Below are 27,407 nucleotides of genomic sequence, written 5' to 3'. Positions count from 1 at the left end.
GTTTACAGGATTCCACTGCCACAGACCTGAGTGTTGACATGTTGTCTCATTGGAGTCAGAAGGTCATAGGTCACTGAAAAGGTTTTAGGTCAGTAACATAGGTAAGTTGATCATAGACTTTTGAGAAAAAAACTAATGTTTGTTATAGACTGCTTGGGGTTAACCAACTTAAATATTTCAGTAAATGTCTTTACAACCCAAGTATTGCCACATTTCAGTAATGCTTGTGTATTAACTATTTAGATTGAATTGTAGCAAATTTTTACCAGCTTTGGATGGGCTTATTGCTTATTGTACACAAGTATGATATACACAAACTATATTGAAGAGTGTTCGTAAATAAATATGTATTTGCACTTAATAATTAAAAAGGTGCTGGCCAATAGTACTTGTTCCCCGGCAGTCTTTAAAGCTTATTGGAGAAAAAACATCTTTGCCTTTCATACGTGTATTATCGCCTTTCATACGTGTATCTTTGCCTTTCATACTTATATATTTACCTTTCATACGTGTATCTTTGCCTTTCATACGTGTATCTTTGCCTTTCATACGTGTATATTTGCCTTTCAAACATGTATCTTTGCTTTTCATACGTGTATATTTGCCTTTCATACGTGTACCTTTGCCTTTCATAGTGTATCTTTGCCTTTCATACGTGTATATTATCCTCCCAAATTTAAGCCTCATCGCCGAAACCCATAACTTCCCTGCTAAAGCCACCCTCCTAGGGGTCGTAGCGAGAGGCCCCATGCTAAAAACCACTCGGCAACAGGTGGCATCACGACTTCATTTCAACCACACGGGGCCACAGCCACAGAGCCAGAAAGGCTTTCATGATCACGCCACAACGCGTCTGCGTTGCGTCACTAGCCACACGGGCTATGTTTAGTGTCCTCGTCTCTCCCACTCTCTTTGCCTCTTGGCTGGCCTCTTGTGCTCAATTTCAAACAAACCTAAAAGCCCGTGTTGGCAGAAGTGCACAAGCACTGGTGGAAAGAACTTCGCCGCTGTCGTCATAAACGCTGCTAGTAAAATATTTTGCGTCTGAGTGGTGTGCTGTCTGGCAGAGCGCTCCACTCACAAGTTGTAAGGTTGCGAGTTAAAATCCCGGCTTTGTGTCGACTCAGCCAATAACGAGTCCATGGTCGTTTAGATGAATAACACTCTGAAGATGGACCATTGCCCATCTGCAGAGCAGGAATAGGATTACTTACCGTGCAAAACCAGCACTGATATGACTGCTAAGCAATCCAGTGCCTCCTCCTGTTCCAGAGATTGGTGGCATAGTGGCAAGCGTGTTGTTTCATGAACCCGGCAGTTACCATCAGTGGTAATTATCTGTCCCTCCCCTAAGTTAGCTTGGCCTTAAATAAGTACCTGGTGCAGTGTGTCTAAACATCAGCACTCGGAAGATGTAGGCGACCTGGCGTGGTGCTGCCCATACCCTTTCGTGCACCGTGCCAGCCTTCATTGGTGCTTCTTTAACAGCTCTTGCCCCAACCACTTGTGTAGGCTGTGTAGGGCACCTTTGTCTTTGGCTCACTCCATCCCGCCTCGTCTCTCTTTTCCAGGGCTACATCGCGGCGAGAGCTCGTCCGATCGCCAGGTGAAGGAGGCCAAGACCAAGTGCCGGACTATCGCGTCGCTGCTCACCGAAGCGCCGGACCCTCACTCACGGGGGGTGCTTATGTTCAAGAAGCGGCGGCGGCGCGCCAGGCATTACACGCTCGTCAGCTTTGGCGAGGGCGACGACACAGACGGCGGCGTCGACACGGACGCTGGTCTTGACACGGACGCGGCACCGTACACGAGCGAGTCCGACCTCGACGAGGACAGCGCCTTCACCGACCTCGAGCAGGAGATGGAGGCCGAGCGAGCGCGCGTCGCGGCCGCCTCCGCCGTCGCCCAGCTTGGCACGATCGATGGCCTCACCGGCAGGGGGGCCGAGATGTTCAAGGAGCGGCAGAGGAACGCCGGCGCGGAGCCGGCCGTGAACGGGGACGCACCCGACGAGTGGGTCTTCCTCGGCACGGAGGACCTGCCGGCTCCGTGCTCGGGCCCAGCGCCGCATGAGGCGAGGGCCAAATTCTTCGAGCGCCCGGCATGCGGCGAGGCGCAGCAACCTCGCTCTTCCCAGCAGGGCCCGCCACCCGGCGTTCAGCTGCATAACGCCGCACCGCAGAATTCGTGCGCCTTCGTGCAGCCCATGATGCAGGCCCCGCCTGCTCATCAAGTTCATCCGAGCACCGGCAACCCCGGTGTTGGTAACGGAGCGACGGCATTCCAGCAGATGACCGTTAACAGCAGCTCGGTGGCGAGTGTGCCCCAAACGAGCATGGCGCAGGAGATGATGAGGTCATCTGTAAAGGTGGACAGCTTCCAACAGGAGCAGCAGCAGCACAGGCAGCAGGTGGTGATCAAGACCAAGCAGGTGGCCAATGTCGTGAACCGCACCGCCCGTCCGTTCACGCCCGCAGGTCCCATCGAGAACCGTGCAGCAACGCCGTTTGCCGCGCAGCCCGCTCCCAAGATGACCGCACAATTCAACCAGGTTGCTGGAAATGAACTCCCACTGAGGGCTAATCATCCAGAGCGGCAGGGTCAGGCACCGGAGATTCCCTGCGTCGCTCAAGTGAATGTGCACCCCGCAGTGAGCGCTCAGGCCACGGTCACCTCTGCAGAAACTCCGGTGGCCTCCACAGCCGTCGCACCGATGCAGAGGCCCTCGGTAAACATAAACTACGTCTCGGCACAAAGTCCTCAGCGCGGGGTCAGCGCAGGTCAACATGGGAGTCGTGTGGCAGCAGCAGCAGGGTCTTACGCAGAGGCATCACCCGTTGCCAATCCGGCACCGGCATCTACATGGAGTTCCCCTGATGCCGAGCAGTCGAGGGAGGGCGGCCCCTCCAACAGCTACTTCTCCCCCGCCAGTCCACAAGTATCGCAGCCTGTGTTCGCAAATAATCCTTCTCTCGGCACAGGTGATCCCCCAGCTTACCAGCCGGTCACTTCCCAATCTGCGTTCGCAGGATCGACAATCATCGTGCCTCCCCCGCCCCCGTACGCGCAGCCCGCGGGGTTCGCAAGCACGCAGCAGCACAGCCAGGCGCCGCCACCCACGCCCGTGACGCCGCTGCCACAGCAGCAGCAGCAGCAGCAGACCCCAGTGTTGAGCGTTATCCTCCCTCCGCCCCTGTTCGCTCAGCCCACGGAGCAGGAACAGCGTGGAGACGCCGCCGCCATCTTCAATGGGCTCGGCACCGACACGGCGTCAACGTCGACCGACAGGGACCGTGGCTCTGCGATCTGGTCACCGGAGCCCCCAGTTGAGCAGTTGTCGTCCAGGGAGCAGCGCATTTCCATCCCCGCGTCAAGGTCCGGCATCCTGGCCGAGGCCAAGAAGCGCAACCAGGGCAACAAGGCCATGTTCACCTTCAAGGAACCGCCAAAGAACTCGCCCAACCCTGACCTCTTGTCCCTCGTGCAAAACCTGGATGACAAAACCAAGCCGGAGGGCCAATTCGAGGTGGGGCCCGAGGAGGACTCCCTTGGCCTTGGGGCGGAGGCGTCCAACTTTTGGCAAACGCAGGCACAGGCGCAGGGCTTCAAGTCCCCGCCACCCGTTGCGCCGAAGCCGATGGCAAAGGTACAGGGCTACGAGGCATACACGCAGTTGGCCAACCAGGCACCTTCTTGGAGTCATCAGGCACAAGCGGGCACCAGGTCCGATCCAATCCCCACTTATCGGGCATCTGATACTGTCAGCAATGAGCTACCGCAGCAGCCACAGCAGCAGCAGATAAAGGCAACACTAGCACAGCCAACCGCGGAGGGCGCGCGGTTCGTCTACTCGCCAGAGAACAACGCGGTGGCCGCCCGCAACAAGGCAGCGCAGTCGGCGGCAGCTGTCCTCGCCAGCGACATGTCGCAGATGAAGGGCAAGGGTGCACAGCTCTTCGCCAAGAGGCAGAGCCGCATGGAGAAGTACATCGTGGATGGGACATTGTCTCCAGCGGAGGAAATGCGCGGCCCATCTCCGACGCCATCCCTGCCATCCTCCTGGAAGTACTCTTCTCAGATTCGCGCGCCGCCCCCCATCGGCTTCAACCCCATACTCTCACCCTTTTATCCACTCGCGGCGGCCAAGGGGCATGCGACGCAGAGCTCACCCAAGTCTCCGGCGGCGGCCAAGACCAAGGGGAAACCTAAGCCCAAGATGGAGAGTCTGGACGTAATGAAGCATCAGCCCTACCAGCTCAACTCGGCCATGTTTTCATTCTCGCCGTCCATACCGGCGGCGGCGCCAGCAGGCGGCCCGGGTCGACAGGCTCAGTCGCTACCGAGGAACGCGCAACCTCCAACTGCGGCGCAGACGAGCGAGGCGACGCGGTCGCACTTGGCTGCACAGAATCAGGCACCAGCCATGGTCACGACCCAGCTGCAGATGGAGGTCAGGAGCGTGGAGAAGCCGGCTCAGCAGCAACCTCAACAACAACAGCCAACCAAGTCGTTTGCCACAGTCTTGCCGCAGCAAATGAACGGCATTTCTACATCTGTGGAAGCGATGTCGTCGCCCCAAATTAGCGCTAGGCCTCAGCCCTTGGTATCAGCGTCATCCCTCCTCAATGGCCCTGTGCCGCCAACTAATTACACATCCGGGGATGACTCTCAGTTGACAACGCCTCCTCACCAGCACCGCGTCACTTCACACATCCAGATGGAGGTCAAATCGGCAGCCAGCGGGGCGCCCTCCATCCCGGCTGTCAATGCCTGGCAGCAGCCGCCCCCCACTGGTCTGGCGCCCGCCTACCCGGGCGGACATCAGCCACCTCCATACCCAGGCCACGCGGGCGACATTGCGGGACCCATCGGGTTTGGTGCTCAGCTTCCCCCGCTCCCAGCCGAGCCCCCACAAGTGTCGCTGGGAAGACCGGTCACCCAGGCCACACTTCTTGTGGCCACGCCTCGACCGTCATTCTCAGCCAAGAAGAACGGGGCACAGGCCCAAGTGTGGAGGCCAGGGGTTGCCAATTGAGCCCTTTCATGGACCTGCGTCCGTTTACTGCCTTCAGGGGTAATTTAATTTTCTATGAGTTACTAAAAATGAGGTCACCCAATGGCTTCTGTGCGTGGAGTTAATGCTCTGCTGTGTCTAATGAGCCAGTGTCGCTTGATGACTGGTATTTGAAGCCTGAGTAAGTTCATATGGTGACTCGGCACGGTGACCTGTGACTTCACAATAAAGTATAGAAAAGCATAGAATTTTGGTTTTGCACTTGCACAGTTATTTAATGAGCTCTGCTCTTGCAGCCTACTTAGAGTGAAACACACTCGCTTGCATGAATGAAAGCAGCGCCTCCTAGTGGTTAATGACAATGATATTTGAAGGTGTGCGGCATCGCTTCCAGGTGTTTCCACCATGTGACGTGTGCCACTTGACTGAATGATGATCCCATAACAGGCACTGTCTTGCTCTCTGCGTAGTACGAATAAAGGAATCAGACGAAACGTAAAATTAGCCAGAGCTTCGGCCTCTGAATAAAACAAATATTTGTCAAACACCAATTTTTAAATATGGTTTGTTCGATCATTAGCATCATGTACTTGTACATAATTGCAGCTGCACAAGGTAAATTTTGGCATGCACCATTTTTGGAGGGGTGTTATAAAATATCCACTTTCCCACTAATTTTCCTATTTCTGACTGTGGTAATGTGAAAATGTATACGCAGAGCTTGCATAATTATATTTTCATCACCGAGTGTTATTTTCACACAAGCTGAACAACTGGTTTAAAACTATGATGTGTTGCTTTGGTGAACTGTGGGTAACAGAAATTAGGCTTGGTTGCAATTACATTTTGGACCCCCCATATTTTTAAATGCCTTTTGCCCCAAATACAAAGTCACCAACTGGACAGGCCACTCCCCGGTGATCGGACTTACCGAATTTGAAATCAGCCCAGCTCGTTTAAAAACATTACTGGAATACATTTTATTTGGTTGGGTTGGTTGGCTGGTTGGTTGATATATTAAATGTTAATTTATTTCAATTAAATAAAACCCTTTCCTACCTGTTTATGTATTCCTAATCGCAATACAAGTACGGCACTTTGTTAACCCACGACTGGGTGAAGGTCTCCACACTCCGTGCTGGTCGTGGGGTTTGGGTGACCATACTTGACCTCGCTGGTCAGTGCGGGTTTGTGAAGGTTGAGGACCATAGATGTGAGAATGAGTACGGTACAGCATTCCCTCGCTATTCACGAGGGATACGTTCTGGAGATGTTTGTGACTAGCAAAGTATGTAATGAATTACCTTACATAAATACATTTAAAAAAAACTATTAAATACATGAACATTATAATAACACAAAAAATGAAAATTGGCTACAATAAATATCAAGTGACAAGAAAAATCCGTTTTGAAGCATTAAATAATAGTTCATAAATGAACTTACTTTAAATCTCATCACTTTCTTTCTCTCTCTCTCTATGTGGTCGTGTCGAGTTCCAGATGCGATTCGCGGATAGCCGAAATTGCGCATAGCGAGTTGGTAAATAATGGGGGAATCCCGGTATCGACATACGCACAGCACAATGGACTTTGCAGCACTGCCCTCTGCTGGACACCAAATAGCCCCCGAATAAAAGTCTGTTAACGAGAGGAACTGGTGGCTCGGTGAGGTTGGTGACGCTTGCAGGGAAGTCATCTTATTTTTAAATAGGGTCTCGTCACATGGGAGGGTGGTCAACTCCACGTGGAAAGGACAAACGCACGGTCGTATGTTGAACCTCTTCGCACCGTACGTAGCCAACCGTGCTTATCGGAAGGGCGGAGGAAGGACGTACAACTAAACACAAAAGTTGTTTTAAAGAATTGAGTTTTCAATTTGGATTTAAAAGTGCAACCACCCATTTCAAAATTCACCATCAGCGATCGGTGCACACAAGCAGACAGACTTGTGCGTGGTCCCTGAGGTCTGAACTTTCTGTGTAAACCAAATGGGTGTCTTACCAAGTAATCCAAGAGCAGTTTTGTTGCGTCAAGGTCAAAACACATCTCAAATTAACAGGGAATTTATGTTAAAAAGCGAAAAGCTGAGATTATAAACCTCTTGACCATTATATTGAGTATTTAACGACACGTCAATTGTATGAAAATATTTATGCTTGAAAATGTATGTATCAAATCCTATGTATCAATCGATTATTTATGATTATGCAAAGTATTTACAAATGACGTGTTCATGTTTGATTTAAGCCGGTAAGCAAACAGCTGTACAAACGAGAGGGAGAAAAAACTAAAAATACAAATGAGACTGAAAATTCGATTAAAAAAAAGTAGTTATTGAATCAGTTCCCAACCCCAAATCTTCACGGAGAAAGACCTTGAGGGGGGAGCTGTCGATTCTGCAACTGCTGCCAGTTTGGGCAGAAGTGACGGTGGTATGTGGCACCCATGGTATTGGTTGTGATGCAATATTGTCATGTATTTCAGTCATGTCTATACCCTTGACCATAAAGCGGGCATGGTGGAAGACAAGGTGTAAGTGTTGTGATAGATAATAGATAGGTTGGAGTGAAATCTAAGGGAGTCCTCGTGCAGCGGTGTATTAGCACAGGCTCAGAGGACTCCCCAGCTGTGTTATTAACAAATGACGAACCACTTTTCCGCACAGGAAAATGTACCGATTTGGTGCGACCCGTTTTAATAAAATAGTCGATTAGAATCAAGTTAAAATGATATATTTCTCAAAACATTGGCGAACACGTGTACATTTGTATGTGTTTTTGTCTAGAGAAATAACCTTAGCTCCACCAATCTCAATGAATGACGGGTCGCGTAAAAGCTTGTGACGTTTAGTTTTTGTACACGGAGAGATATATTCATGAACAAAACCTTTTGACCCAATAATTCTACAAATTTTAATTATAAGTCCTCATTGTGCTTATCCACTAGCATTTCCAATAGCTTGGCGTGTGACATGAGCCCCGTTTATGAATCGTACAGTGGATAAGGTGTAACTTGGTATGCAACTAGCCGCGTCATTGTGATGAATAATGTTATAATTGTGTTATTATTGCGTTACCATAACACAATATTATTGTTTCATTGTGTCCTTACAATTCACCAAAATCGAATTGGTTAAAAGTCCCATGGGGTGGTATTGTATTGTGTTATTTTCTCTCGTTGTGTCACTATAACGGTTAATTCCAAGTCTTTTTTTCTTCAATCTTGCATGCACGTGTACTTTGTTTTCAGCTTCATCCCCATTTAGCAGTTCAATCAACTCCTGCAGCTGCATTATCATTGGTGCAGCCCACGCGTATATGGATCAAACAAACTTTATAGACGTTTAAAATAATCGATTCTCACATGCACAACTTGGATAATTTGGCACACGTGCCAAAGGTGAATTTTTATCATACGAATCGACGCATTCTTCCTTGGAATATCTAGCAGTTTGTTTTCTTTGCCATCAGAATTCAGTACCCATGATGTGAGTGGTAAAAGTATTTTCAGCCAAGGTTTAAAAGGTATAGTAATAGGTTTAAAAGGGTTTCGCAACGGTGTTTTGTGCTGGAGTGTTTATAACGTGAGTAATGATGCACTTGTTAAATCTAGACCCTCAGTGTGGTCTCTCAGGGACTAACGCCATAACAAATTATGAGTCTTTGAATACAAGCTTTGGCCTGCCGTTAGGAGCATTTTTTTCCCAGCAAAAGCCAATTAAATAACCGGTTAGCACGGTTGGCAACATACATATTTGGCGTTTAACTTTTTGTTGATGTTTGTGATGATTATACGAGAAGGTAATGGGAAATGTGCTGAAGTCAAATTAGCTTAAGGGAATGTGTTATGTTCCTAGCAGTATCAGATAAATTTGCAAGGAGAGCTACAACTTGAAAAAAGTATTACACTACAGTATTTCTATCATTGTGCATAACATAAATAATGCTATAATGCAAGCTGACATCCTTTACAAAATTGAAAGTTTTCCATGCTCAAACGTGTAATGGCGAGTGCTAGCAAGCCTGAGTCCGTGAAGTATATTTCACATTCCCATGACTGTGAGCAGTCTCTCCAAAGACTGTCCAGTGTTCACGGTGGCGAGATGTTAACTGCATTGGGCCTGGTAAACAGGAGGTCGTGGGCTCGAACCCGAACCCGATCCTGACGCCTGTATATTTTGAGTTTGTATGTTCTCACCGTTGTCACGTGGATTTTCTCCGGGTCCTCCAGTTTTTCCCTCCATATTAAGAAACATTGCGCGTTTAGACTATTCTACTGCTATACATTTACACGTGATAAGCCACTTCGTTGAGCCATTATTTGTGGCCAGGTCGCTTCTGAAAACGAACTATATAGCTCAGTGGGTCTTTCCTGGTAAAATAATACAAAGTTTAGTTTTATAGACTTGGTCGGCAAGGCGGTGAAATGGCAGGATGGCAATTCTTAAGGTTCCGCAGTGTCCCATATGTAAAAAAAAACCCACATACAGCAATGGAATTGGCCATACAGTACGTCCCAATGTAAGACTCTCAAAAAAGAAAGCCTTGAGACTCCACGAGTGATTCCTGGCTCATTTGTTGAATTCCAGAACTGTATTCTTAGCTTTCACACAATGGTACTGATATTAACTCTGTAAAGGTTGAGGCGTTACTCGACTGAGATTAAAACTCGCAACCTTCCAATCGTGATGCACTCGATGGAGTCACCTGCGGCACATTACCCTGTATAGCCTGTGAAGCTGATAACTAAAAGCAGTCCCTGTGATTGGGTATAAAATGTGGGGAAGCTAAAACAGAAGAACTGCAACGATGGTGGCCATACGCACCGGACATTGTGCATACGCACGCACAGGGTTCGCGCAGAGCGTCACCCCTTTGGGGTTATTTCCTTCCCATGATTATGAGTGGACTAACAATTGCAGTTCTCGAGACGGTGTTTTGCAAACATTAAGAGGGGGGTTTTTAAGAAGGTGCTTTTGAAGTACGAGAAGTGGGTCTGTGAAAGGCGTAGACGGAGATTTGAGAATCTCAATGTGGACGGTATAAATGTAAGGTTGTTTGACGGGATGTACAGACGAGAGGATTTTAATAATTTTGGAGATTACTGTGTCGGTTTAAACGTGCCTGAATCACTGCACAAATGCTTTACTAACCAATAAATGGCTTGTAGGACTATTCATTTGACATGGGGATTTGAAGCACAGCCTTTAAGACGTCATGAAGAAATTCTCAAATGTTTTAGTTCTTGTCGTTGTTTTATACCCATATGGTTATTGCGTCATAAAAATACGTTTGCCATGCACACCGCTCACAGTTTTATGAGACAACTAGACTTTCCGTGTTTAAAAAAAAAACTATATTGCGTGTGGTACTGCTATGTTATCCCATTAAAATAAATGACAAAATAAACATTTGAAATGAACCACATCCCCAACACAGGTGTGTCTGCAAATGTTTCCTATGCACGAGTCACATGGGTCTTCCGTCATCCTGTGGAAAGTCAACAGCAGTCATTATTTGAAGGGAGTGATCCCAGTAATAATTTACACCACTTGTCGATCCACTGCTGGTTGAAGGCCCTGCCCACACTCTATCAGTCATGGGGGCTGTTTGGTAATACTTGACTACTCTGGTCAGTGCGGGTTGGTGAAGGTAGAGGGGAAGCCATGGACAAGTTGAAATATCACTCATCACTGATGTTAACCGTGGACAAGAATTGAACTCGGGTCGCGAGGTTCACAAAGTGCAGTGCACTAACCAGTGAAGCACTGCTCCACCCCATATCCCAACCCCGTTAGAGTAATGTGGAATTTCTACCCACAGGTCCAGGGATGCCAAAAGAGATGAGCACTGCCCGATGTTCATATCGACAGGGAGACACGGTGACTTGTATAGACAAATTATCAGTGGGGTTATCTGCGATTTTACTCAATCACGATTCATGTTTTCTGCAGAAAAATTGCGACTATTAGGAAGCTGCTTCGCTACGTACTATGGGTAAAATCGGAGGTAACAGAAGATAATATGAATATGTTCACCTAAACTACTGAACTTACTTTTCCTCATTCCACAAGTGGATCAGACCCCCACCTCCCCACAGCGTTTTGGTTGTAGGGGTTATTAAACCATACATCGCCATGTCGATCAGTGGGAGTTGATGATAATGTGGAGCATATTTGTGTGCAATGTTTGTCATATCATCATGAGGCATGTCCGTTAAAAGGTAAAGGTGTAGCCTTTGTTCATGCCACTGCCCTTGTGACAACAAGGGCCTCCACTAGAGGGTATTTATGGCTAACTCTTCCACTATGACCAGACATTGTGGAAGAGGTGAGAGTACCCACACTTTACCGCACACCACTTGCAACATGCCGATTGACTGTGATGTGCCCATTTATGCTCCTAAGTTGACAGGGTGATGGGGGGGGTTAAGAAACGTAACCATTGTTTCCAACGAGCGCGCCGGGGAATAGAACCGATGACCTCTGGATTGCAGGTCCATTATGTTAACCATTGCACCAAGGGAGATTCCTATGAAGGGTATACACAATGTATATACACAGAAAGCAGGTGTGCTGTGACTCGGCTACCGGGGTGTGTAGAATATACGAGGCTTGTTCAATGACAACCCGGTAAGAATAATTTACCGGTTCCGAAAGTCACAAACCGGTAACACCATCACCGTGTCCAGTGGACTTGTACCCAAGAATGAACTGAGTAGCGGTCGCACCTGCGAACACACAAAGGGCACGGCGGATAATGCGGACCACATTATCCGCAAAGCTGTTTCTTCAACCATGGAGAAACAACCCCCTGATACGCCGAACAAAACCATCACGTCACCATACAAAGCAGGCGTTACCAAAAAAGATTTCCCAAATCTTAAACAAACACAAGATCCAGGTCCGATTCAGAACAGTACACAAAATCCGTGATCTAATCCCATCTGTGAAGGATGTCATTCCTGACATGCAATATCCTGGAGTCTACAAACTAAGTTGCTCCTGTGGTGGCTGTTACATTGGGGAAACGAAACGACATGTCTCGGACCGTGCTCGCGAGCACAAGGCAGATCTGAAACACGGCAGGACTAATACCTCCGCCGTGGCTGACCATTGCTATAACGCTGCGGGCTCTCATGATATTGTTTATTTCCCGAGACCAAGGTGCTCTGCAAACCTTCGGGCTGCTATCAAAGGTTTGTTCATGAAGCCACCTAGATATATCAACATAGACGTAACTTCAACCGAGAAGATGGATACAAATTGAGCAATCATTGGAAGGATGTTATTAACCAGGTAGAACCTTAACTGCTTTATAGTTTGCCTTCATATCCGCATCTCCAGTTTTCTGCAGCTTCCTACTCCCAGCCCCTCTTACGTCCCAGCCCCGGCGTTCTCGTGCTTGCAGCCCCCCATTCCCCCTACCCCGCACCCCCACCCCCCCCTCTCTTACCTATATAGCCTCTTGATACAAGCACCTCTGTTGCCCACTTCAGCAATTGTTTCTTGCTGTGGTTGCCCTACCTGATGACGGACGCTTGTGTTGCGCCCGAAACGTCGTGATTTAATTTATTTTATACCTACGTGACTTTACCGAAAGAACCAAAGAGTATGAGTTTGGTGTGTTTATTTATTTCTTCAGCACTTGAGACAAAAGGTAAGTCTAATATATGCTTCTACATTATGTTAAAATAGACATTTCTCGGTGATTTTCCAAGATGAAGTGAGGTGTTTTATGACATAGTTTTTGTGCAAGATTCACTGCCATTAAATTTACACGAGATACAATGTAACTCTGCTAAATTTTTTCGTAAATATTACAGCTTCCGTCCTAGGACGAGCAAACAAGCTTGTAAGATTATATTTGCCCAGAGTCTACAGTTTAAACTCTAGACCAGGGGTGTCCAAACTACGGTCCGCGGGCCAACTGCGGCCCGCCATCCATTTTTTATTGGCCCGTATCAAAGTCTAAAAATGTAATGGATTATGGCCCACTGTATTGCTCTTCTTAGTTTAAAAAACTAGGTGGCGCTATTGTCTTGAACAAGGCAGCGTCTCCACAAAGCAAGCAATCGAAGAAAAAATTTGCTCAGGGTCACCAGAAATGCCGGAACCGAAGAGACGCAAGATTGCAAGCGAGTGCAGAAAATTTCAGGCTCGGTGGAAAAATGGATATTTTTTTTCATAGAAACCAAGGGGAAGTGTGTTTGTTTGATTTGTAATGAGAGTGTTGCCGTGATGAAAGAGTACAATGTACGACGGCATTATGAAACGAAACATCAGACCTTCACGTCCTACACTGGCGCCGAGCGGAGAGAGAAGGTAAAGAAAATGGCAGCTAGCCTGCTAACGCAGCAGCAGGGTTTTTTTTTTCCGTGCTAACAAAGCTCAAGAAAATGCAACAATGGCCAGTTATGAAGTAGCTCGACTCATTGCCCCTACACGGGAAACCTTTCTCAGACGGTGACTTCATCAAACAGTGCCTCACTAAAGTCGTGGGAATAATGTGCCCGGAGAAAATGCAGGATTTCAACGATGTTAGTATGTCCAGAAATACGGTTGTGCGGCGAATTGAAGACTTGTCGGCTCACTTGAAACAGCAAGTGTCAGATAAAGCTTGTGCTTTCGATTTTTACTCGATTGCATGTGATGAGAGCACAGAAGCTACGAACACTGCACAGCTGTAAATTTGTATGCGGGAAGTTGATGATAATTTTTGCATTATGGAGGAACTGCTCAATCTTCAGAGTCTAGTGGGGACAACAACTTCCCCGTAGAAGTGTGATAATAAAGTATTAAAGCTTTCATGACTGCATAAAATTACTCATTGTTTTTTTCGGTAAAGTCACGTATGTAAGTTACCGTTGTAATTATGTGTAAGATGTGCCCTTTTTTGAGCTGCCGTTTTGTATTTACAAGAGGTGGTCATTTTTTGAGCTGCCGTTTTGTATTTACAAGAGGTGGTCCTTTTTTGAGCTGACGTTTTGTATGTGTAATATGTGCGTGTTTGAGCTGACGTTTTGTATGTGTAAGATGTGCGTGTTTGAGCTGCCGCTCTCGCTCTGGCCCCTCCCCCTCTCCAACCTTATTTCCTATTTAAGCTTCTGTTCATCCCCCCCCCGTCTCTCTCTGCCTCCCTGTCCGTCTTTCCTCCCTCCTTACCTCTTGGTGGACTTGTATATGTATTTCTACTGACCATGTACCTCGTATTTTTCATTCTATCTATGCTGGTATGTGCAATCCAAAGGTTGAACACGAAATTTAACACTCTCTGAAATTCGTGGTCCGCCAGGAAGTGTCTGACTGTGTTGTTGGCCTGACTGGATGTGCTTCACATATTGTTTTTTCAGGTTTGTTGAATTCTCGTCTCTCATCTTTTTGTTGTATTTACCTCCGTGATTTGTTCTTGACACCTGATGAAGATCGCTTGCGTTGTGATTGAAACGTCGTGATTGTTTTTTGTTTTCATATAATTTTATTGTATTTCTACATGCGTGACTTTACCGAAAAAACCAATGAGTAATTTTATGCAGTCACGAAAGCTTTAATACTTTATTATTGGGAAGGACATGTTTGAAGCTGTGTCAGATGCAATTGACCAGGCTGGACTTAAATGGGACAAGCTGTATGGAATTACAACGGATGGGGCTCCAGCAATGACAGGCCTCTACAGTGAGTGCCAAGGTGCGGGAGAGCGGAGGTGAGGCTGTCAAAATGCACTGTATCATCCACCAAGAAGCCCTCTGTGCCAAGATAATCCAGCTTGACGATGTGATGAACACAGTTGTGAAAACTGTCAACATAATTCGGGCACGAGGGCTTTACCACAGATAATTTCTCAGCGTTCCTCTCTGATGTCGATGCTGCATACGGGGACCTACTCTACCATTCTGAAGTGCGCTGGCCCAGTCGCGGCTCCGTGCTGCAGCGGTTTTATTCCCTGAGATCAAATATCGACAAGTTTTTCAAAGAAAAGGGCAGACCTCTCCATGAGATCAGTGACCCTTTATGGTTGGCAGACCTGGCTTTTTTAGTTGATCTCACTGAACATCTCAACACCCTGAACAAGAGACTACAAGGCAAAGAGCAGCTGGTACCACAGCTGTATGCGCACATGAAAGCATTCCGTGCGAAGCTCCGTCTCTTCGAGTCACAACTGCGCAACTTCAATGTAGCGCACTTCCCCACGCTGACCAAAATCAAATGCGCATTTCAAAATGCCAAGCTCTCTGCAAAAATGGGAGAATATGTGTCTGTGATCACATCTCTCATGACAGAATTCAGTCAGCGCTTCCAAGATTTTTCTGTCATTGAGAAGGAAATCACACTATTTGCGGGTCCGTTTTCAATGGATGCAAAAGAAGTGGAGGAGAGTCTGCAATTAGAACTGATCGAAATTCAGTGTGATGATTCTCTCAAGACTCAGCATCAGCTTCTCTCCCTACCTGACTTCTACCGGAGCTTGGAAAAGGCCAAGTTTCCTCTGATGAGACGCCACGCAAAACGAATTATGAGTCTGTTCGGCTCAACATACATCCGTGAGCAGACATTCTCTCTGTTAACGCTGAACAAAAGCAGGCTGAGAACCAGAACGACCGACAGCCATCTCCGTGACGTCCTTCGCATCTCAACCACCAAACTTACTCCTGACCTGCCAGCTATCCTTCAGACCAAAGCGCAGCATCACTGCTCCCACTGAGCGCAACATTCTTCCCATTACAGGTGAGATAAAAATATACACACAGTTTTCATTTGTTAATAAGCACAATTACTTAATAAATTCAGTCAATTAAAGTTGATGACAATTTTTTAACAAACGTTAGTTTATGTGTTAACAAGCCCAATAATTTATTTGTGTAATAAGCTTGAAATATCCACATCCCCTATTTCTCTTCTTGTCTCTCCCTTCATACAGGACAATGAAGGGGGATCAGCACCCTAAGAACCAATCTGAGGCTGTCACTGAGAGAATGACCTGCCAACCTTTTTGTAAAAAATAAAATGAAAATCTACTAATGGAGAGCTATGATGGAGGCTTTTTTTCTTCAAACATGTTCAATTATTAAACGTAATTTACCTGCATTTGATTGATTTTGCCAATATTAGTGCATGAGAAGTGAGGCAGTATACCTCACCTCTAGTGAGTGGCCCAGTCCTTCGTATATTTTTCTGTATGTGGCACTCGGGAAAAAAAGTTTGGACACCCCTGCTCTAGACAATCGATGGAATTGGGTGGTTTAGGGGGCCGTCTATAAATGACGTCACGCGATTTTGGACGATTTTTGACCCCCCCGCCTCGTCACACGGCGTAACAAAAAGTCAGACCCCCCTCAAATATGACGTCACAAAGCTCTGCTCCCTCACCCCAAAACGATATTTCCATTTTGAAAATAAAAGACGCTTCAAATCGATTTAAAATATCGTCATTGTAGTGCGTATTTAATGTGGCGCTGCACTCTGATATTGTAGGAGTGTTGTCATAACAATTAGTGTGGTTATAACAATTCAATATTTATTTAAAGTTGCGCATTTTGATGTGACGTCACATTTCTCAAACCCCCCCCTCGTCACACATCGTCACAAATGTCTGACCCCCCCCCCCCTAGGTGCGTGACGTCATTTATGGACGGCCCCTTAGTAAGCGATGTGTACTTAAACTTTACAAATGTATTTTGATTTAAAGCTTTCGTGACTGCAGGGATTCATATTCTTGGTTCTTTCGGTAAAGTCACGTAGAAGGGAAACAAAAAAATAATAAAAATATAAAACAATATTTTAATATTCAAAATAAAAATATAAAACAATATTTTATTATTTTAAATAATAAAATGTTTTTTATATTTTCATTATTTAATTGTTTCCCTTCTACGTGACTTTACCGAAAGAACCAAGAATATACAAATGTACATAGATCCACAACTCTGAAATATTCGACACAAACCACAAACGCAAAAAAAAATTAATCAACAAATGAATCGAATAATAGTTAATCCTTGCAAATTAAACCACAATCTTGTGGTCTCTTGCGCTCTCACGGGGGTTAACCGGTCGGTCCAATCGACCTGACCCACATGGCGACAATGTGACATTGTGAAAAAGGAGCTTTATAGCTCATCGGATTCTTCCTGCAATATAAACACTCTGATTCTGTTTTGATTTAAAGCTTTCGTGACTGCAGGGATTCATATTATTGGTTCTTTCGGTAAAGTCACGTAGAAGGGAAACAATAAAATAATAAAAGAAAGCAATTATTACTTATTTTATTGTTTCCCTTCTACGTGACTTTATAATAAAATAAAGCAATTATTATTTATTTTATTGTTTCCCTTCTACGTGACTTTACCGCAAGAACCAATAATATTCGGATTCTGTATTTTTAAAAATAGGGCAGAGTGGTGCCGCAAAGCTTCACGACTGCCGTAAAGCAAACCATCGTCTAGACCACGCCTACTTTTTAATCTTCCTTTACGACATCTACTGCCGCAAACGCGATTTCCCTGTAGTCCCACGTGTGGGGGAGCCATGGCGAGACACGGCAAACTCAAGGCGGGCGTGAGCAGCAAAGTACCTCGCTGGAAGAAGGGACAGAGCAGCAGTAGCAACCCCGCCACGAGCCGACATCGCGATGCCGCCCGCAGTCGCTTTTACGGTCGCAGCAAAGGTACGAGGCCGATGGGTTTTGGCTTGGCATCGCCCGGCTGCTCCGCCCGACTTTCGTTGCAATTCGCAAGGAAAGGCGTAAGATTTGTATGATCTGAGTAGGCCTCAGCGGCTAAATTTTTGATACACGTGATCTGGCTCTTGTTGGAACACGAGTTGGATTTGTAAATAGTCTAAATATTTGTTTTGTTTTACCGCTAACGTTAAAAAACGTAAATTATTTAATTCTGTAAATACTTGTGTAGTACATGCTGTTTATGAAGCCCAACTTAAGTGCTGATATGTGAACCAATCTGTACTGTGAAGTTTCTACATTTTCGTTAGCCATTGTATAAGTTCGCGCACGGTGTCGCTAAATCCGGCTACGTGAATGCGGTTCCTGGCCGCAGGTCGCAGTGGAAAGAGATCGCCTGAACCGGGCCTGGGCACCTTAACCCTGCAATGAGAAGCGTGGTGATGATGGTGTGTGGCTCAAACTACCCCCCACGATGGATATGGCGGCGTTGGGATGGCTTCATCCAACAGTGGATTGGCAAAGGGCTACATGTGTGAACACATTGATGTAGATCTTGTGCCGCATAAACAATTGCCACGGGGTCTCGACTAGATGAGTGGAACGCTATGTTTGAGATGCGATCAAAGTACTCTGAAATATTGAAAAAGCATTAATTTGGAACTGCTTTTTGTGTTTACTTCGTTCTTTCACCGCACATCCGATTAGCACGTTTGGCTAAGTACCGCGCGAAAGAAGTTAAACATACATATATTTCCTTTGGTTTTATACAAAACCGTTCAAACAATAGACTATTTTGCAACTGGTATTAAAGGAGTAATGTTTGTGATTGTGTGGTTATATGCAAAATGTGACCAAATGATAAGTAAAGTTTGTAATGATTCACATCCCCCCAGCGATTCTTGGACATGATTTGTACAGTATCAGGAAAATAACCATTTTCGTCTCGTACTGTTATCGTTTTTTGTGTTATCTGCGTAATTTCATAATCAAAAGTAATTACTTAAAACGATCGCTGAGCAGTTGAACCCCTTCGTGTTAGAACAGCCCACAGAAGTTGATATCGCAAAGCTACTTCTTGAGACAAGACCTACACGTGAACTCTCGTTCAATCGGAAGGCGGCAGCACTTCCCATCGAGAGTAATGTTCGTCGCATGGGAGTCGAGCCAATAGTTTTAACCACGTGCTCGAATATAGCCAAATTAAGTGCTGAGCACAAATTGAGTTTCGTGGGTTTTTTGTGCAGTAGTTGGTGACCGAGCTGATCTCATCAACTCGCAACGCTTGAGAACTCGGTTTAAGCATGGGCGTCTGCCTCGACTCGAACTAAAGATCTCAGTGTGCCCGGCCACCTCCTAATCAGCATTAGTATTTGCTTCCTAACGGCACTTACCCCTAGAGTGTGTGAAGCTAAATATTTGTTGTTCCTCTCGGCTGGTGTGTGCACCCGCAGGCAAGAGCGACCTCACCGTGGCTTCGCTGCGCTTGCACGATGACATTCAGAGCGACCCCACGACGTCTGCTGGGCCGGCGAGCGAGCGGACGCCGACAGTGGGGCCGGCCCAGGATGCCGCCAGCGAGCGGACGGCTGGAACCTTCCTGAGCGGCCTCTCCGACATCACCAACGCCACGTTTGGCCGCGTGCAACGCTACTGGCAGTCCAGCTCGGCAGCGCACAAGGAGGTGCCCTTGTCGCGGCTGTATGATTGTGTGCTGCGTGAATGTGGACCACACACATTAATATATTATTTGGATGTATAAGGTGTTGAAACAAATAGTGTGTCAGCGAAAGCGAGGCTTTTGGAATTTACCCTGCACGAATGAACAAGAATAGAGGTGATGTCTTACAGAATGGACTCTAAAGGAGAACAGAGAATGTGCCGCATGAGCAAAATGGGAGTGTGGCATTGCAGGATGTTAACGGCATGGGGTGCCCTTCATCCAGTAGTGAGGCGACGCTTGTGATACAAGTACTGGGTTTTCATCATTATCAGCCAATGATTAATCCACTGCTTGTTTCTCTTTCCACCAGATCTGTGCTGTGTTGGCTGCCGTTACGGAAGTGATTCGCTCAAAGGGAGGCACCGAGACCGAGACAGAGTACTTTGCGGCATTTGTGAGTACTTCGCCTTGGCAAGATATAAAACACTGTGTAGGTGGCAGTTAAATCTGTGACTGTGAAGTTCCATATTCATTACAGATCTTTTAAAATCATATTTTACTCCATGACAATTAACAAAAAATGTTCATGAAGGGTGTGCTTTCATCCATTGACCAATAATGGCTGGCATTGGCTTGTTTGCAAGGGATTAAATGGGGTCTCCTTTCGAATTTCTGCCCTGTCTGTTTAACACAACTCTTGAGCCCATCCAGCCCTTGAGGCCCAGTGCATTTGCACCCCCTACACACCTGAAAGCTACTTCACTGCTTTCATGGTCTGATTAATGTTGGGATAATTCACCTGAATTGAAAAAATCATATTTACATTTTTTGTACAGTCGTTGACTCCTCTCGTGTTTTTGTATTGTTTGTTGTAACTTTCTGACCCACCCCTACTTAACATCTGTGAAAAAGAGCTTTATAGCTCATCGGATTCCTGTATGTGGAAGTCAAGATTCTGAACTGGGCAGAGACCATCTACTGTCTACACTTAAGAACTCCGTTCACAGGCAGATGCCAAGACTCAAATCTAATATCCCATACACAGCAATTAATGGCACTTGAGGCACCGGACCACATCCCGGGCAAGACTTCTCTTCAGCTATTTCTCTGAAATGCTTCTCTGTTGCCAGATGACCGCTCTGGAGACGATCGAGAGCGAAGAATCCTTGGCAGCTGTTGCTTATCTCCTCAACATGGTCATCAAGAGGTGAGCTATGCAGCCGACACGGAGAGCCCACTACTCGCACTCGAGTGACCCGGCCAAGTGGCTGATTAACGATGCTGCTTTTGAGAGTAGCAGCAGCAGCAACATCGTGCAATGCTTACACATTAAATGCTACTCCATGTCCCTGAATTACGAGTTGCTGCGAAAACCTAGGTTGTAAAGTTAACCCATTTTCATCACGGTGTAGATGAAACTCGGTTCAAGCCTCGGAGCTGTGCTGGTGTAGTGTGCCAACACAGCATCGGCTCCCCCCTGAGCAATAGTCCGACCACCTCACGACGTGACCTCATATTGAGCGTCGAGCTTCACGTATCGCTCCTTTGCCCATGCGTGTTTGTGTGTGCAGAGTCCCTTCCTCGGTGCTGAAGAAGAAGTTCTCCGACATCTCCAAGGTGTTTGTCGACCTCATGTCGACTCACACCAACTCGGCAACCAGCACTGTGCTCCGCTGGGTGAGTCCCATCCGCCTGCGTTCTCTCCAGTGCTCGGTCCTCAAATATCTAGCATGGGCCTTCACTACGTCATGTACATGTGCAGACCTTTTTTATAGTCACTGCTCAGTTGGATGAGGGCCTCCGCCCAACCCTGTGGTTCGTGCGAGTTATTTGACCGCAATTTTCCCACTGGTCGATGCGGGTTGGTGAAGGTGGGCACTAGGACACGTTCACTTTCCACTCGCCACTGATGTTCGGAAATCAAACCCAGGTTGCCGGGTTCATAGCACGGTGCACTAATCAATGCATCACCACTCCACCTTCAATACGTAGGCTTTCGCGACCAATATCATCCATAATAGAGTCTTTTTTTGGGTTAGATCGTGTAAATATATACATGTGTCGTGAAAACCCGCCACCACCCGACACTAAGGGTTGTCACGTAAACAGAACGTGCCAATTCGTCACTAGTACAGCTCACCGGTTGTGTGTTGGAGAGCCAAGCCACAACATTTACAGTCTGAGTACGACGTTTCGCCAGTAATTACAACTAGCTTCATCAGGCGACAGCCAGATTTGTGGAGTGGTCTTAACTGTTTCCTTCCTTATATAGAGGCGTAGATGAGGTGACCACGCCTCTGCGCTCTTGCGCAAAGTGGGGGGTGGATCACGAGTCAACGTATATTATGCATGTGTATTGTGAGCCCTTTACTTCAATAGGGATTACCGTTGGTACGGCTATTTTAATACACACAATAGACAGGAAGGACAAGATCAAAGGGTGCGCGTAATACACATGCGTAATGTACGTGGCCTCCGTAATCCCCCCCCCCCACTTTGCGCAAGAGCGCCTCTAAGGAACGAAACAGGTGGACTTCTCAAATCTGGCTGTCGCCTGATGAAGCTAGTTGTAATTACTGGCGAAACGGCGTACTCAGATTGTAAATGTTGTGGCTTGGCTCTCCAACACACCGGTGTGCTGTACTAGTGACAAATTGGCATTTTCTGTTTACGTGACAACCCTTACTAGTTGGCTGTGGCGGGTTGTAACGACACATTTATATATTTTCGCGATCTAACCCAAGAAAACCTCTATTACGGACCACTCCACCTCTGTGAATAATAATATTTATTTTCTTTATTTGCTTAGATTTTGTCATGCACGGCCGTGCTGCTAAGGAAGCAGGACCTCTCCGTCTGGGCCGATGCCTCCACTATGAACACGTTCCACGCCCTACTCAGCTTCGCGACGCACACCAAGCCCAAGGTGAATGTGTGTATGTGTGTGACTGTTTATGTGTCCGGGTATCGCCGTCTGTACGTGGGTGTATACATGTGTGCTTATGGGGTGCGTACTTTCTCTCATCACGGTAACCTCTTCTCTTGCACAGGTGCGGCGGGCTGGCCAGCAGGCTGTGAGCGCTGTGATCAGGGGCTCGGAGTTCATGTTCGCAGATGAAGCTCCTCCCCACCACCCAGCCGCTCCAAGCACCGCCAAGTTCTGCGTGCGCGAGATCGAGGAGAACGGCGGTGTGTGGACGAGGGTCGCCTCCTGTGTTTTTGTCTTCCTCGGTGCACTGCTATCTAATAACTACTGCATAATATCATCCAGAACAGTCTGGAACGCTGTTCGGTGGATTAGTTTAGCACCACAATCCCCATCTAGCCTTGTATTGATTGTCTTAAAGATACTGAAGAATCACGAGATGATATGAATATATAGGATACAATAAAATCGGTTTATTATGGATAGGGTGGACCTTTTACATCGAGTGGTAGTGCCTCATGATGATAATAATCTCAATCCAAAGCCAGCTTAGCAGTGTTCCAAAAAATATCGAATGAGAAACCGATCACTGTTAATAGCTTAACTAAATTAGTTTAGTCTGCATCTTCATTCCAACTCGTACATATCGCAATAGGGTGGGGGGGGGGGGGGTGGGGTTGTCGTCATCAATCGTCTTTTTAACAATCTGCATCCACTCGTTGCAGTCATTGACCTTTAAATGAACGCTGCCTCTTTTGTGCCTAAACCCCTGCTAGGGACGGGCGACGCGACAGCCACGCTTCACGTGCTAGGCCTGCTGAAGGAGGTGGTGCCCTGCCTGCCCACGCAGAGCCTCAAGGCGTGCTGCGAGAGCGTGCTGCGCATGCTCGCGTTGGGCCACGTGGTGAGTGGGACGCTTGGCGACTCTGCCGTTACCGCCCACCGCTCTGGTCCCACGGCCACTGGGAAGTGAGCCGGCCCAGTTCATGAACCGGGGCAAGTGGGCTCAGCCCGCATTGTTCTTTTTTTTCATGAACGCTTTTCAAATACGTTTGAACTTTTGAATGTATTTGCTCTGCCCACGGAATGTATAGTCGCTATTGGATAAATTATGAAGGGTTTCCATGAACATCACAATGGTATATAATAATCTGTGTGTGCCTGTGTGGGTTGAGGGAGCGGTAGTGTAGCGGTTAGCGCGCTGCGCTACGAACCCTGGCAACCCGAGTTCGATTCCTGCTCACGGCCAACACTGGTGACGATTATCTGAGCCGGTTCTAGGCCTCCCCTATGTCGACTCGGCCTCAAATGAATACCTGGTGCAGTGTGTAAAAATCGCGACTAGGGAGACGGAGGCGGCCGGGCGTGCTGCTGGCCACCCACCCCCTTGTGTGCCATGCTGTTAGCAACTCGCTAACAGCACTTGCCCCAATAGTCTGTTAAGGCTATACAGGGGATCTGTGTCTTGTGTATGCACATTGTGGGGAGCCGTGGCAAAGTGGTTAGCACGTACTGCGTTATGAATCTGGCGCCCCGAGTTCAAGTCCTGCTAATGACCAATAAAAGTGGTGACTTTGAACTGGTCCTGGGCTTCCTCTAGGTCTACTTAACCATAAGTGAGTTCCTGGTGTGGTGTATAAACATCAGCATTGGGGATACAAAGGCATATGGGAGTGGTGCAGGCGACAAAACTCCCCCTCATGTTCTGCGCTTGCCTTCAGACGTGCTCTTGAACTACACTTGTCCCAACAGTCTGCTAAGGCTATAAGGGGGGGATATTTGTCTTTGTACGAGTGTAAGCGTCTACTTGCGTGTGTCTGTACATTTGTTGCCGTGTGTTGTGCACGCCGTGAGCAGCTGGTGACTGCACGCGGCATGCAGGCGTTGCACGCGCTGTTCGCAGCGCAGCCCAAGCAGCACACGCTTCCCGCGGAGCTCAACGCACAGCTCATCACGGTAACCTCCTCTCGCTGCACACTCACGCCATACAAACAAAACAGGTAAAGGTGCAGCCCTACAATTTGCTTGTGCTCGTGCGACTGCTGGCGGAAGGGTCTCCACTTAAGGAAGTGCTAGAGAGTGCCCCCTCTTAAGACGGTATTTGTGCCTATTCTGTGCAGGTCAAGATTTCTTGGGAAGGCGGGGGGTAGTACGCACACTGTACCCCACCACACACAACATGCTGTTCCATTGACATGGTTCAGTCCTGACCCTGATGCTTGTATATTTGGAGTGTGCATGTTCTCCCTGTGACAGCGTGGATTTTTCTCCGTGTTCTCTGGATTTTCCATCCACATTTAGAAACATACGTTTAGAGTATTTGGCCGCTATAAATTTCCACATTAAGCCACTACGTTGAGCTATCATTTGTGTCCATGTTGTTTATGAAAAAAGAGCATTATGGTTCAGTGGACCTTACCTGGTAAAATAAAAAGTTTTATACTTTTGGGTGAACAGAGGCGGTCGGAAACTTGCACCATTTTGTCAATTGCCGCACCGGGAGACCGAACTGGAGACTTTTCTCTACACATGCTGGGAACTTTCTGAATTCAGTTCCTGAAGTAGCTATCAGCCTGTGGAGGGAAACCTCAGAAATCATGCCGGACAACACGAAAACAGAGTGCCTCGACGATGCTAACCGTGGGGGCACCCCTTGGCGTTTTTTTTTTTGCAACACAGGCTCTGTACGATTACCTGCCAAGCATGAATGACGTGCAGCCCATGCTGGCCTGGTTGGCTGTGATGGAGAGTGCACACGTCAATCTGGCTCGGTGAGTGCAACTCCACTCTGTTCACACTCGGTGTGTGTGTGTGGACGCATGTGTGTGCTTGTGGTGCCATAGGGAGTACAGGTGGGATGCATCTGCCTGCCAGTAATATCAGACCCATGACACCTGGATCAATCCCATGACCTCCCACCAGTGTGCCATTGACACGTGATTTAACCTCAAATTGCACCTGGCCTGGCTCCAGTGCTGTGATGAATGTCGCCGTCACTTAGTCGCGGATGGCGGTTGTTGTGCTTGTGGTGTGTTTAAGGGAGTGGCAGCATAGTGGTTAGTGTGCTGTGCATTGAATCTTTTGACTTGAGTTAGGTTTGGCCTCCCTTATGTCGATTTGGTTGAAATTAAACACGTGGCGCGGTGTATAAACAGCGACGCTGGGAAGGCAAAGGTGGTGCTACGTAAAGTTCCCCCTCATGCCCACCCATAATAGTTGCTCACGAACAGCACCTGCTTCAATCACTCTGTTTGGCTATGCGGTCGGTCTTTGTGTGCGTTTTGTATGTGTAGTGACATCGGGGATGTCACTGGTAATGCCGGCCCTGGAGAGGCACGGCGTGCGATGTACTCACATCGCGGATACCCCGTATATGTGGGTGTAGTACCGGCCCTAGAGGGGCTCTGTGAGCACTGTGTGGCACCGCGCTCCGTGTGCAGTGCTGACCCCTAGAGGATGGGGTGTGAGAGTGTCAGCCATGGAATGGGGTGACTATAGGCCATGGCACTCTGGTTGACCCCGGAGGACACATGACTGGTAAAGTCTACACAGGGGCCCCAAGTGGGGGGGCTAGGGGTGCTCACGTGTCGGGGCGAGATCCTGCTAGAGGATTTGAGAAGGTGGTCGTGGCCAAGGCCGGAACCAGCCACGACCAGGGAGGATATAAGCCGGGTGCCCAGAGGGACCGGGGTTCATCGTTGCTGTTGTCATCTGAAGATCTACCTTCGACGTCCGTGAAGAGTCACCAACACGTGGACCTGGACCCAAGCTGGGGTCCTGTCTGTTGTAGCTACTCCCAGTGTTTTAGTGTGGTTAGGCTGGTGGTTACGTAGCTAGTTACGGTGTAACTAGAGTAGTTAGCCTGGTGGTTACGTAACTAGTTACGGTGTAATTGGTGTAGTTAGCCTGGTGTTCCACTACCCGAGGTTGTTATCTGGTGAAGGGGCAGTTACCCCTTTGTGCTGGTATAAAGAAATGTGTTGCCTCCAAAGAGTATGTCTGCGACTCAGTTGAACTCACTGCATATGCATCTCTGACACATGTCCCTCCGTGTTTGCTTTTACTTAGGCTGAATGGCAAGCTGTGCCTGAGCCATCTCCCCCGACTGGTCAACAGCTCCATGAACTGCATGCTGTCTGACCGGTCAGAGGTCGCTGTGGCAGCTGCCCAGGCTATCAAGGTATGTTGGCCTCGCCTCCCGATCTCCAATCTTATCAGCATCAACATCATGGTCGTCATCTGTATCATAGTACAAATCTCAACACATTCATCATTAACAGTGGCCTTTAAAGAACTAATATATACTAGGCAGCATTTCGGGTAATTTCCCTGAGTAGAACATTGCCTGAAATGTCACCTTTTTTACATGTTTTATTTTAAGGCCACAGTGTTATTGACGAATGTGGTGGGGTGTGCACCACTGCCAACACATGTGTAGTGGCATAGAGTTGCAGCATAGCACTTTCTGCTGGCGGGGAAGGGGATCTGTGGCATACGGCAGCCCTGACGTCAGCAGGCGAGGATATACACCAGAGGGGGATCTAGGGGAAAGGTCACAGAAGGGGCACACCAAGAACCCGCTGGTAGGTTCTAAAAAGGGGGCATGGCCAGGGTCGGAGCGAGGCCACGCTGAGAGTATAAGAGGGGCCCCTGTAGGGGACCTCGGGGCTGTTGTTGGAGTGGGGGACCCCCGTCGTGCTGCTGAAGTCTTCGTCACCATCCTTCTCGTCGTCTTCATCACTCTCCTCCTTGTCGTGGTCTCCGTCTTCACCATCTCGGGGCGCCGCGAGTCAGGCAGCCTACCGACTGTCCTGACTGAGTAGCGTCGCCGGCAATAGACGGACTAATTATTAAGAGTGTTAGCCCCGATGGTGCTTGTTAATAAAGAAGTGCCTCCAAGTCTTATCGTCTCGGAGTTAGTCACTACACGTGTATCATAGTAATAAGCTGAATCATCAATGTAATCTGCATCATCATTGCCCATCATCATCTTAATCATAATGGTAATCTGGATCATACAAATTATTTGTATAGCTATCACCATCAGTAAATTTAATTGTCACCATCATGGTTCATGGTAACCAATGTGATGGATCTATGCCCTCATTCCTTCCTCGTTGCTCGCATT

At 47.5% G+C, this 27,407-nt stretch overlaps 2 protein-coding genes across 4 annotated transcripts in view; both read left to right on the top strand.

The window, feature by feature from the left end:
- Positions 1-10,449, top strand: part of LOC116950892 (uncharacterized) — a 61,410-nt gene extending 50,961 nt beyond the window's left edge. For all 3 annotated transcript variants that reach the window (XM_076073345.1, XM_076073344.1, XM_032969039.2), the window contains one exon: positions 1,572-10,449. In XM_076073345.1, the coding sequence (XP_075929460.1) occupies positions 1,572-5,035 (3,464 nt within the window). In that variant the 3' untranslated portion in view covers positions 5,036-10,449. The remainder of the gene's footprint in view (positions 1-1,571) is intronic.
- Positions 10,450-17,423: 6,974 nt separating this feature from the next.
- RRP12 (ribosomal RNA processing 12 homolog) overlaps positions 17,424-27,407 on the top strand; it is a 32,329-nt gene continuing 22,345 nt past the window's right edge. Inside the window, exons 1-11 of the mRNA XM_032969367.2 lie at positions 17,424-17,678; positions 19,145-19,374; positions 19,724-19,807; positions 20,484-20,560; positions 20,925-21,030; positions 22,163-22,279; positions 22,404-22,542; positions 23,056-23,183; positions 24,137-24,235; positions 24,959-25,050; positions 26,348-26,459. Coding sequence (XP_032825258.2) covers positions 17,540-17,678; positions 19,145-19,374; positions 19,724-19,807; positions 20,484-20,560; positions 20,925-21,030; positions 22,163-22,279; positions 22,404-22,542; positions 23,056-23,183; positions 24,137-24,235; positions 24,959-25,050; positions 26,348-26,459 — 1,323 coding nt within the window. The 5' untranslated portion in view covers positions 17,424-17,539. The remainder of the gene's footprint in view (positions 17,679-19,144; positions 19,375-19,723; positions 19,808-20,483; positions 20,561-20,924; positions 21,031-22,162; positions 22,280-22,403; positions 22,543-23,055; positions 23,184-24,136; positions 24,236-24,958; positions 25,051-26,347; positions 26,460-27,407) is intronic.

The sequence above is a fragment of the Petromyzon marinus genome, chromosome 41 (assembly GCF_048934315.1).
Source record: "Petromyzon marinus isolate PM22_M1 ecotype Great Lakes invasive population chromosome 41, UKy_Petmar_22M1.pri1.0, whole genome shotgun sequence".
NCBI classification, from domain to species: Eukaryota; Metazoa; Chordata; class Hyperoartia; order Petromyzontiformes; family Petromyzontidae; genus Petromyzon; species Petromyzon marinus.
This window is presented reverse-complemented; position numbering and strand designations above follow the sequence as displayed.